The sequence below is a fragment of the Lucilia sericata genome, unplaced genomic scaffold (assembly GCF_015586225.1).
Source record: "Lucilia sericata isolate MDLA Ls3-8-SP2 unplaced genomic scaffold, ASM1558622v1 Contig000317F_arrow, whole genome shotgun sequence".
Taxonomy (NCBI): Eukaryota; Metazoa; Arthropoda; class Insecta; order Diptera; family Calliphoridae; genus Lucilia; species Lucilia sericata.
Genome location: NW_023994341.1, coordinates 1 through 12,984, shown reverse-complemented (window position 1 = coordinate 12,984; position 12,984 = coordinate 1). Strand labels below are relative to the sequence as shown.

Below are 12,984 nucleotides of genomic sequence, written 5' to 3'. Positions count from 1 at the left end.
TAGACTAGACTATAGACTAGACTATGGACTAGACTATAGACTAGACTATGGACTAGACTATAGACTAGACTATAGACTAGACTATAGACTAGACTATAGACTAGACTAGACTATAGACTAGACTAGACTATAGACTAGACTAGACTATAGACTAGACTATAGACTAGACTAGACTATAGACTAGACTAGAGACTATAGACTAGACTATAGACTAGACTATAGACTAGACTATAGACTAGACTATAGACTAGACTATAGACTAGACTATAGACTAGACTATAGACTAGACTATATAGACTAGGCTATAGACTAGACTACAGACTATACTATAGACTACTATAGACTAGACTATAGACTAGACTATAGACTAGACTATAGACTAGACTATAGACTAGACTATAGACTAGACTATAGACTAGACTATAGACTAGACTATAGACTAGACTATAGACTAGACTATAGACTAGACTATAGACTAGACTATAGACTAGACTATAGACTAGACTATAGACTAGACTATAGACTAGACTATAGACTAGACTATAGACTAGACTATAGACTAGACTATAGACTAGACTATAGACTAGACTATAGACTAGACTATAGACTAGACTATAGACTAGACTATAGACTAGACTATAGACTAGACTATAGACTAGACTATAGACTAGACTATAGACTAGACTATAGACTAGACTATAGACTAGACTATAGACTAGACTATAGACTAGACTATAGACTAGACTATAGACTAGACTATAGACTAGACTATAGACTAGACTATAGACTAGACTATAGACTAGACTATAGACTAGACTATAGACTAGACTATAGACTAGACTATAGACTAGACTATAGACTAGACTATAGACTAGACTATAGACTAGACTATAGACTAGACTATAGACTAGACTATAGACTAGACTATAGACTAGACTATAGACTAGACTATAGACTAGACTATAGACTAACTATAGACTAGACTATAGACTAGACTATAGACTAGACTATAGACTAGACTATAGACTAGACTATAGACTAGACTATAGACTAGACTATAGACTAGACTATAGACTAGACTATAGACTAGACTATAGACTAGACTATAGACTAGACTATAGACTAGACTATAGACTAGACTATAGACTAGACTATAGACTAGACTATAGACTAGACTATAGACTAGACTATAGACTAGACTATAGACTAGACTATAGACTAGACTATAGACTAGACTATAGACTAGACTATAGACTAGACTATAGACTAGACTATAGACTAGACTATAGACTAGACTATAGACTAGATTATAGACTAGATTATAGACTATAGACTAGACTATAGACTAGACTATAGACTAGACTATAGACTAGATATATAGACTAGACTATAGACTAGACTATAGACTAGACTATAGACTAGACTATAGACTAGACTATAGACTAGACTATAGACTAGACTATAGACTAGACTATAGACTAGACTATAGACTAGACTATAGACTAGACTATAGACTAGACTATAGACTAGACTATAGACTAGACTATAGACTAGACTATAGACTAGACTATAGACTAGACTATAGACTAGACTATAGACTAGACTATAGACTAGACTATAGACTAGACCATACACTAGACTATAGATTATTATATAGATAAGACTACAGACTAATCTATAGACTTGACTACAGACAAGACTTTAGACAGACTATAGACTAAACTATAGGTTAGACTACAGACTTAATAACTATAGACGATAGACTAGTCTGTAGTCTAACCTATAGTTTAGTCTATAGTCTTGTCTAAAGTCTAGTCTGTAGTCAAGTTTATAGATTAGTCTGTAGTCTTCTCTATATACTAATCTATAGTCTAGTCTAGAATCTAGTCTATGGTCTAGTCGCTAGTCTAGTCTGTAGTCTATTCTAGAGTATAGTCTTCGGTCAAGTCTATAGTCTAACCTAAAATTTAGTCTATAGTCTGGTCTTTATTTTAGTCTATACTCTAGTCTATAATATAGTCTATAGTATAGGCTATAGTCTAGTCTATAGTCTGTTATAATCAGAATCTCGTCTCTTCTATAGTCTAGTCTATAATCTATTCTGTAGTATCTAGTCGAACCTATAGTTTAGTGTATAGTCTAGTCTTTATTCTATTCTATTTTTTGTTCTATAGTTTAGCCTAATCTACAGTTTAGTCTATAGTCAAGTTTATAGTCTAATCTATAGTCTGTTTGGAGGTTATGTTTTCTGCAAAACTTTATTATTCCATTATTTTTGATATATTTTGCTTATTTTAAGTTTCCGATATCTAAAACTTTGCATTTATTTTATCAATAACTTTATAATTATACAAAAAAACTTAAAAGAAAACACGACATACAATTTATTTAAAAACAAATTTTCTGTTTTTTTATATAAACCAGCTTTGTAAGCCAAGACTTTTTTTATTACAAAAAAAGCAAAAAAATGTCCAATAACAAAAAATGCTTCAAATATTATTGAAAAATAGCACAAATTATATGAAAAAATACTTTATAATATTAAAAAAAAAATATTTAATAAAACATTTTAAAACTATTTTTTAGTTTAAGCTTAAGCGTACAAAACAAAAATTATATACAAAAAAGTAAATGAAAATAAAGAAATAGCAAATCGGTTAAACCGATTTAAAATGTTAATAAAAAAAGCACTCGATTAAAAAAAAAAGGTTTAAAAAAGTTAAAAGTAAATTTCATTTCAAATAGAATACAACCGTTTAAAAACTAAAGCGATTTGAAAATTTTGAATTGCTAAAGAATTTTGAGTTTATTTTAAATTAACAGATGATTTGCTTAAAGAAAAACTTTTCTACAAAACTTTATTTAAACATTAATTTATAAATTATATAGAAAAAAAACTATTTAAAACATAAATATTAAAGAAAAATTTATATATTTAAAAGCTTGTTAAAGAAAATCAACTATATACTAAACAATATGAATTGTTATAAAAAGATATATAAAGAAAAACTCAAAAAAAACCTTATAAAACCTGTAACCCCCCAAAAAAATGTATAATTATTTAGCTGCTTTTTGTAACCAACAACTATCACTAAACTAAAAAACAAATAGCCCCCGAAATAACTATTTTAAATGTAAGTTCTTAAATAAGTATTTATATACATGTGTATTTAATCGTATATTTATAATTTTAGCTTTTAAGCCAGGCCGTAAACAAGAAAAATATCTAAAAAAAAAAAACACACGTTAAATAGATCGTCATTCGTATTCCTAAACCAAAAAAAAAAAAAAAAGCAAACAAATAAATTATTATTGTATTTATTAATAAAACAAAAGCCCAACTCCACACACCCCAATTAAATAATTGCAAATTTTGCTTGCAAATTTGAAAAAAAAATTAAAAAGAGAAAAAAACAAACAACCGCCTAAATAAATAATATTAAGAGAAAACATTATAAAAAGAAATCAAATAAACAGACATTTATTTAAACAAGTGTTTTATTTCTATAGTTTTTATCTCATATTATTTCTTTGCGGCCAAATGATCTTTATGTTGCTGTACAAATTGTTGGAAATTTTGTTCTTCCACGTGGTCTTCATTAAAGGTGGGTGCCTCTTCCTCTTGGCCTTCTTCGTCTTCGGAACTTTCATTGCCAGGATGTTTTAAATAGACATCGGAAAGTTCACGACCTGAGGAGACCTGAAAGACAAGAGAACAAATTGTTAAAGAAAATAGAACTATAGACTATAGGCTAATCTTTAAACCAGACTATAGACTAACCTATACTCCAGACTATAAACTAATCTATAATCTGGACTATAGACTAAACTATAGTGCAGACTAATCTAAAGTCCATAATATAGCTTGATCTATAGTCCAGCCTGTAGACTGATATATAGGCTAGACTAAAGACTGACTATAGGCGAGACTAAATACTGATCTATAGCCTATACTATAGACTGATCGATAGACCAGAATATAGACTAAACTATAAACCAGACTATAGATTGATCGATAGTCCAGACTATAGACTGTTCTATAGTCCAGACTATAGACTGTTCTATAGTCCAGACTATAGACTGTTCTATAGTCCAGACTATAGACTGTTCTATAGTCCAGACTATAGACTGTTCTATAGTCCAGACTATAGACTGTTCTATAGTCCAGACTATAGACTGTTCTATAGTCCAGACTATAGACTGTTCTATAGTCCAGACTATAGACTGTTCTATAGTCCAGACTATAGACTGTTCTATAGTCCAGACTATAGACTCTTCTATAGTCCAGACTATAGACTGTTCTATAGTCCAGACTATAGACTCTTCTATAGTCCAGACTATAGACTGTTCTATAGTCCAGACTATAGACTGTTCTATAGTCCAGACTATAGACTGTTCTATAGTCCAGACTATAGACTGTTCTATAGTCCAGACTATAGACTGTTCTATAGTCCAGACTATAGACTGTTCTATAGTCCAGACTATAGACTGTTCTATAGTCCAGACTATAGACTGTTCTATAGTCCAGACTATAGACTGTTCTATAGTCCAGACTATAGACTGTTCTATAGTCCAGACTATAGACTGTTCTATAGTCCAGACTATAGACTGTTCTATAGTCCAGACTATAGACTGTTCTATAGTCCAGACTATAGACTGTTCTATAGTCCAGACTATAGACTGTTCTATAGTCCAGACTATAGACTGTTCTATAGTCCAGACTATAGACTGTTCTATAGTCCAGACTATAGACTGTTCTATAGTCCAGACTATAGACTGTTCTATAGTCCAGACTATAGACTGTTCTATAGTCCAGACTATAGACTGTTCTATAGTCCAGACTACAGACTGTTCTATAGTCCAGACTATAGACTGTTCTATAGTCCAGACTACAGACTGTTCTATAGTCCAGACTACAGACTGTTCTATAGTCCAGACTATAGACTGTTCTATATTCCAGCCTATAGACTGATCTATAGTCTAGACCGTAAACTGATATATAGTCCAGATCGTAGACTGATCTATAATCCAGACTATAGACTGATCTAATATCCAGACTATAGACTAGACTTTAGGTATTCATTACTAATTCCTTACCTCTTCAACAAACCCAGTCAGCATAACCTCACTGCCGCTACCCTTACTTTTAGCGATTTCCTCCAGCTTTTGTTCGGTTTTCTTGGCCTGTTCCGCTAATTTTTCCTCACGCAGTTTATTATACTCCGACTTATAATCTCTGCAAAGAAAAGCAATCCTTATTTACAAAAACACTGTAAAATTTTCATACTTCATACTTTTCATATTCTTCTGCTCCCTGAGCCACCAAAGCAAAGAAACGATCAAATCCTACTCCTGTCTTAGAAGATATACCACAAGTTTTTAAATCACTATAAAATTCATCCAAAGTCAAAGACATGGTGCGTGTTAGATTGCTTATATAGTTTTGTTCCTTTTCCAAAGACTCCTGGAATGCCTCAAAGTCTGTCATCCATTCTACGGCAAAATCATGATCTTGTATATCAATCTGAAAAAGGAAATTTTTATTAAAAATACTTAAATTTTAATAAAATTTAGAAATTAGTTGTTTACCTTATTCATTACCACTACAAATGGCAATCTAGCCTTATAGAGTATCGAGCAGGCATATAACATATTAGACATAAAGGTTGTAGGACTTACGGACCTCACCACATCCATAACATATACCACTATGGTGGGAAACATGGTGGCCAAGGCCTCTGTTATTATAGTACCCGAGGCAGACCAGGTGAAAACCTCTATTTGACCAGGAGTATCAATAATACACCATTTGTGTCCCTGTTGTCCGGCTCTTCTTATTAATTCAACAACTTTTTCAAATTTAGTGGCAAATAAGTTAAGACTGGTTACTATACCACCATTGGGACCCAATTTATATTGTTTCATTACCTCCTTATAGTTAACCGTGTCTCTAATGTCTATATTACAATGGTAAGGGGTCTCCCGACAAGCAGGATCCAAATTTATCACATAAGGTTTGTATTTATCGAACGAAGTTTGTGTAAGCTTTTGCACAAATGTGGTTTTACCGGAGCCGGCCATGCCAAGCACAATCATACAAATGGGGCTAGATTGAGGACCATTTTCTACAGCCAAAGGTGATGAAGAGGAGGCGGACATGTTGTATTGTAAGTTTTCTTAATAAATAATTTAGGAGATTTATTTAAAATTGTGAAAATAACACAATTTTTAAATTTCAAAACAAAAACTGCGTGTTTTTATTTATTTGCTTTGCAAATACAATGACATTTGTCAAATGGTGACAGCGAACAGATGTAAACAAATATGAAAAGGTTGCCACATGTACTATGGTATACGAGCGATTTTTTAAGAGAAATGTATTTATTTGCAAAATATTTTAAAATTTTAAGAAATTTCTTAAAAAATTAATTGAAATTTGCTTTTATTAATTAAATTATATAAAATTTGTTTATTTTCTTGTAATATTTTTAAGTTTTTTAAAATAAATAAATTTAATAGAGTTACCAATTGTAAAGCTTTCTATACAGAGAGCCGCCATATAGAAAAACAAAAATGTAAACACTGCTAAAGATGCCAGATGAGAAATAATATAAGAAAGAGAAAAGGGCTACCATATTTATAACTAAAAAGAAAATTTAAATAACAGTAAATTTTATAAAATTTTTGATAAATTTATATAAAATATCAAAGAAATTTAGATGAATTTATTATAAATTTAACAAAATAAGTGACAAATACAAAGAAAATTTTATTAATCTAATAAAATAAGTAACAAATCACAATTGTCTGTGTCACAAGAGTGAAAATTGTGTTGCACAAAGGAAAATTTCCCTTTAAAAGAATAAACCACTTGTGTGTCACAAAAACATTTCCCTCCTTCTTACACATTACATTTCCGTTAATACGCCAGCATCTTTTAAGCAGCATTTTAAAGAAATCTTAAAATACTACACCCGCATCATGTCATCCGATGAAACTAATTCCACTGAACCCTTAACATCATCCCAAAAATCTAAAAGAACTTATAAATCCCGCATGATTCCTTTGGAGTCCGGACAACGTTGTATAGCCTCAGCCATAGCAAGAATTATTAAGCACATGGTTAGTAAGGAATTGCAAGAACGTTGCAAGAATCTCTTGCAAATGGAAGATATGGCAGAGACTGAGGCACGTATTTTACATGTTTTACAGCAAATAGATAAAGAAAGAGAGGAGGAGGAGAAGGAAAAGGAAAATAAACGGAAGAGAATTAAAAAGACTTAGACACAGGATAACAATGGAGTGGTAGAGGAGTAAAAGTTAAAATCTTTACAATAAGAAACCTAACCTTAAAATTTGTTTAAAATAGTTAATATATTTCGTTCATTAAGTTAATTTTAGTGTTTATAATTAAGTTTAAAAGTATTTAAGATAAAAATGTTTTGTTAACTTTTAAAAATATTGTTGAATTTAAAGAAATAAATATATAAATAATAAGAAAAAAGTTGTTTATGTTATTTTATAGACTAGAATATAGACTAGACTATAGATTAGACTATAGACTAGATTATAGACTAGACTATAGACTAAACTATAGTCTAGACTAGACTATAGACGAGACTATATACTAGACTATAAACTAGACTATAGACGAGACTATAGACTATATTATATATTAGACTACAGACTAGATTATAGACTAGACTATAGACTAGACTATAGACTAGACTATAGACTAGACTAAAGACTAGACTATAGACTAGACTATAGACTAGACTATAGACTAGACTATAGACTAGACTATAGACTAGACTATAGACTAGACTAAAGACTAGACTATAGACTAGACTATAGACTAGAGTAAAGACTAGACTGGACTATAAACTAGACTATAGAATAGACTATAAACTAGACTATGGCCTAGAGTGTTAACTAGACTGATACTTTCTTTTAGCAAAAAATTACAAACAAAATCGTATTTCTTTTTAATTTCAATTTTATTAATTTCACTTTTTCAATCAATAACTATACATTAAATGTACATTTTCTTTTGTTTATATTAATAATTAATTAATTTTTTTTAATATAAATATAAAGGAATAAAATATAATAATGTAATAAATACGTGTGTTGTGTGTGTGTTTTTTTTTTCATATATATTGTTTATATTTAGGCAATTATTATTAATAAAAAAAAATTAACAAAATAAAGTTTAAATCCATTATATTTAATTAAATAATATTTTTAACAGTGTTTTTATTAAACAAAAAGATTAATTCATTAATTTCTTTTGCATACTAAACTACTATATTATTATCAAAAAAATTAGCAATACATATTTTCTAAAAAAAAATTTATAAAAATTTTCATTTCTATGAATTATATAAAAAATATATAATTTATTTATATTATTAAGCCAATAGAAAACTATGGTTTTTTTATGCTAAAAAATTCAAACTTAAATTTATTTATATACGTTTCAGATAAAATGGAAATTTTTGTATTTTTTTATATTTTTTAAAAACTAAATAATTTTATTTAAAAAAATAGTTTTAGCCAAATAATTAAAATAAAAACTGTAATACTTTTTTTGTTTTTGTAATAAATTTGTTTATAATTTTAGTTTTTTTTCTTTTTTAACAAGGTTATTCGAAATTTTCGATAAATTTTAAATAAATTAGTTTTAAGTTTTAAAACGTTACCTATTTTATATGTAACATGTTTTTACGTAGCGTTTAGTTTTAAGAGGCTACTCTTTACAAAATTATTAAGTTTTTTCTCTCTAAAAAGTAGTTTGATTATAAAGCAAGTTTGTTGCAAGCCTTAAGTTTAGAAGCTTTTTTTTTAGATTTTAGTTTATTTTTAAACAAGCTGTAGTATTGTAGTTTAGTTTATAATAGTTTTCAATTTAAGTTATTTTAAATAATTTTGGCTTATGAAGAACAAGTTTATTTGTTTATAACGTATTATTGTTTACACCAAGTTTTAAACCAGAAACAGGTAACAAATGATCTGGAAATGAAATATTTAAATTAATAAAATAGAGACTAAACTATAGGCTAGACAATAGACCAGTCTTTAGACTAAACGATAGACTAGACTATAGATTAGACAATATATCAGGCTATAGACTAAAATATAGACTAGCATATAGACTAGATCAGACTATAGACTAAAGTATAGATTAGCATATAGACTATAGACTAGACTATAGACTAGACAATAGACTAGACTATAGACTAGACTATAGACTAGACTATAGACTAGACTATAGACTAGACTATAGACTAGACTATAGACTAGACTATAGACTAGACTATAGACTAGACTATAGACTAGACTATAGACTAGACTATAGACTAGACTATAGACTAGACTATAGACTAGACTATAGACTAGACTATAGACTAGACTATAGACTAGACTATAGACTAGACTATAGACTAGACTATAGACTAGACTATAGACTAGACTACAGACTAGACTATAGACTAGACTATAGACGAGACTATAGACTAGACTATAGACGAGACTATAGCCGAGACTATAGACTAGACTATAGACTAGACTATAGACTAGACTATAGACTAGACTATAGACTAGACTATAGACTAGACTATAGACTAGACTATAGACTAGACTATAGACTAGACTATAGACTAGACTATAGACTAGACTATAGACTAGACTATAGACTAGACTATAGACTAGACTATAGACTAGACTATAGACTAGACTATAGACTAGACTATAGACTAGACTATAGACTAGACTATAGACTAGACTATAGACTAGACTATAGACTAGACTATAGACTAGACTATAGACTAGACTATAGACTAGACTATAGACTAGACTATAGACTAGACTATAGACTAGACTATAGACTAGACTATAGACTAGACTATAGACTAGACTATAGACTAGACTATAGACTAGACTATAGACTAGACTATAGACTAGACTATAGGACTAGACTATAGACTAGACTGATAGACTAGACTATAGACTAGACTATAGACTAGACTATAGACTAGACTATAGACTAGACTATAGACTAGACTATAGACTAGACTATAGACTAGACTATAGACTAGACTATAGACTAGACTATAGACTAGACTATAGACTAGACTATAGACTAGACTATAGACTAGACTATAGACTAGACTATAGACTAGACTATAGACTAGACTATAGACTAGACTATAGACTAGACTATAGACTAGACTATAGACTAGACTATAGACTAGACTATAGACTAGACTATAGACTAGACTATAGACTAGACTATAGACTAGACTATAGACTAGACTATAGACTAGACTATAGACTAGACTATAGACTAGACTATAGACTAGACTATAGACTAGACTATAGACTAGACTATAGACTAGACTATAGACTAGACTATAGACTAGACTATAGACTAGACTATAGACTAGACTATAGACTAGACTATAGACTAGACTAGACTAGACTATAGACTAGACTATAGACTAGACTATAGACTAGACTATAGACTAGACTATAGACTAGACTATAGACTAGACTATAGACTAGACTATAGACTAGACTATAGACTAGACTATAGACTAGAATATAGACTAGACTATAGACTAGACTATAGACTAGACTATAGACTAGACTATAGACTAGACTATAGACTAGACTATAGACTAGACTATAGACTAGACTATAGACTAGACTATAGACTAGACTATAGACTAGACTATAGACTAGACTATAGACTAGAATATAGACTAGACTATAGACTAGACTATAGACTAGACTATAGACTAGACTATAGACTAGACTATAGACTAGACTATAGACTAGACTATAGACTAGACTATAGACTAGACTATAGACAAGACTATAGACTAGACTATAGACTAGACTATAGACTAGGCTATAGACTAGACTATAGACTAGACTATAGACTAGGCTATAGACTAGGCTATAGACTGTACTATAGACTAGACTATAGACTAGACTATAGACTAGACTATAGACTAGACTATAGACTAGACTAGACTATAGACTAGACTATAGACTAGACTATAGACTAGACTATAGACTAGACTATAGACTAGACTATAGACTAGACTATAGACTAGACTATAGACTAGACTATAGACTAGACTATAGACTAGACTATAGACTAGACTATAGACTAGACTATAGACTAGACTATAGACTAGACTATAGACTAGACTATAGACTAGACTATAGACTAGACTAGATAGACTATAGACTAGACTATAGACTAGACTATAGACTAGACTATAGACTAGACTATAGACTAGACTATAGACTAGACTATAGACTAGACTATAGACTAGACTATAGACTAGACTATAGACTAGACTATAGACTAGACTATAGACTAGACTATAGACTAGACTATAGACTAGACCATAGACTAGACTATAGACTAGACTATAGACTAGACTATAGACTAGACTATAGACTAGACTATAGACTAGACTATAGACTAGACTATAGACTAGACTATAGACTAGACTAGACTAGACTAGACTATAGACTATATAGTCCAGAGTATAGAGTAAACTACAGACCAAACTATAGTTTTTAATCTAAGTTTATTTCTAATCCTAAACTTACCTTTTTCTTTTCCTTGTTTTTATTATTGTTCTCTCAACTATTAAAGGGCACTGTTTTCTTCTTCCTGTACCTCGGCCAACGTTAAGGCCTGATCCTTATGCTAGGCAATCGATAAACGATCCATAATGGAGCCCTCCAATAAAAATTCCTGACTGCTGGATAAAATATCATGTAATTGTTGCGTTTCACCAGTATTATTGCTAAATGGAAAGAAGGAAGATATCTCGGGTAGAATAGAGGCTACACCAGCATCGGCCGCAGTAACTGACGCACCACCAGCCAAAGAGGAACGTCTGCGGCGTTCTACGCCTTCTATGAATTCTACACCATCTGTGGAAGTGGTTTGAGAGGGTCTTCTCTCTTGGCTGATCGAAGGTTTGGGTTCTTTCGTTAAATCATAGTAAATATCCGGCAAATCGTCGTACTCTTGCAGTTCGAGACAACGTTGTAATTTCGCTATATTACTAAGCAATAGTCGATGTTGTAGTTCGATTTGGGGAAAACCACCACGTTTGATTTCTAAAATGGGCATAAAACGATAATAGCACTGTTCCCAGATTTGCAGAGAAGACATGCGATGTTCGGGTAGTAAATATCTATCTTTGGGTATAGAAGATTTGGCTATGAAATTCTGAGGAACCATAGTGTTGCGTTGATGTTGAGGAAATTGTAGCTGTAGACCAGGTTTGGCCAGACCCGGCAGCATTACAGCACCAGCCGGTATAGCTATAGAACGTCTACAGGGCAGTTCCTGTTTCTGCTTTTGATAGAAAGGGTTGTTGAAGAAGAGTTTATCCTTTTCCAAAAATTGTTCCGACCAATCCCAGACGGGGCGCAACACCAATTTGTTCTCCTTAAGAGCCTTAAGACGCTCAGCATTTGTATCAAATTGAAAGGTATCGAAAATGGGCATAAAGCAAGAATCCCAGAGAGTGGTTAAGTAGGTTTGAGAGAATTCAAATTCATCGGGAAATTGCTGCAGCAATTGCCAAACTGAATCGAGGAAAAGCAAGAAAACAGGACTCTCTTCTTGTAAGACAGTAGAATCGGCAGGCAAACGCACATGCCCCAAGCGGCGCTGAAAAGGATGCTCCAAAGCCACCCATTCTTTTTGTATCAACGACTGGAAACCATCTATGGAACGGTACAAAGGATCGAGAATTATTTGTGTTAAAGAGGAAATAATGCAGCATAAGTCACGGCCATTGGATTCTTGTAGAACACAAGAAATGCCTTCTCTTAGTTTCTCGGCCGCCACACAAGCATAACGTAGACATAACGAAGAGTAAAACAACCAATTGGATTTTTCGAGTAAGGAGAGAAATTTAGAATCTTCCAACACAAAATGTTGGGCCG

The 12,984-nt window shown here is 31.3% G+C and overlaps 2 protein-coding genes across 2 annotated transcripts; both read right to left on the bottom strand.

Moving 5' to 3' along the window:
* Nucleotides 1-3,465: 3,465 nt before the first annotated feature.
* On the bottom strand, nt 3,466-6,334 carry LOC119603620 (GPN-loop GTPase 1). Its single transcript, XM_037955718.1, has 4 exons — nt 5,590-6,334; nt 5,295-5,524; nt 5,098-5,236; nt 3,466-3,700 (listed from the first exon to the last, which is right to left on the bottom strand). Exons 1-4 carry the CDS (start codon nt 6,157-6,159, stop codon nt 3,524-3,526), a joined length of 1,116 nt encoding a protein of 371 aa, XP_037811646.1. The 5' UTR covers nt 6,160-6,334; the 3' UTR covers nt 3,466-3,523.
* A 2,221-nt stretch (nt 6,335-8,555) lies between these two features.
* On the bottom strand, nt 8,556-12,978 carry LOC119603619 (myotubularin-related protein 10-B). Its single transcript, XM_037955717.1, has 2 exons — nt 11,629-12,978; nt 8,556-9,012 (listed from the first exon to the last, which is right to left on the bottom strand). The coding sequence occupies exon 1, from the start codon at nt 12,539-12,541 to the stop codon at nt 11,729-11,731; it is 813 nt and encodes a 270-aa protein (XP_037811645.1). The 5' UTR covers nt 12,542-12,978; the 3' UTR covers nt 8,556-9,012; nt 11,629-11,728.
* Between the last annotated feature and the right edge of the window lie 6 nt (nt 12,979-12,984).

What these genes read in the sequence shown, in the direction of transcription:
- LOC119603620 (XM_037955718.1), bottom strand. Translation starts at nt 6,159, where the DNA reads ATGTCCGCCTCCTCTTCATCACCTTTGGCTGTAGAAAATGGTCCTCAA. An exon ending in GGAGCAGAAGAATATGAAAA is followed by an intron (nt 5,237 to 5,294) that starts GTATGAAGTATG and finishes TTTTCTTTGCAG; the next exon opens with AGATTATAAGTCGGAGTATA. An exon ending in TGACTGGGTTTGTTGAAGAG is followed by an intron (nt 3,701 to 5,097) that starts GTAAGGAATTAG and finishes CTTGTCTTTCAG; the next exon opens with GTCTCCTCAGGTCGTGAACT.
- LOC119603619 (XM_037955717.1), bottom strand. Translation starts at nt 12,541, where the DNA reads ATGCCCATTTTCGATACCTTTCAATTTGATACAAATGCTGAGCGTCTT.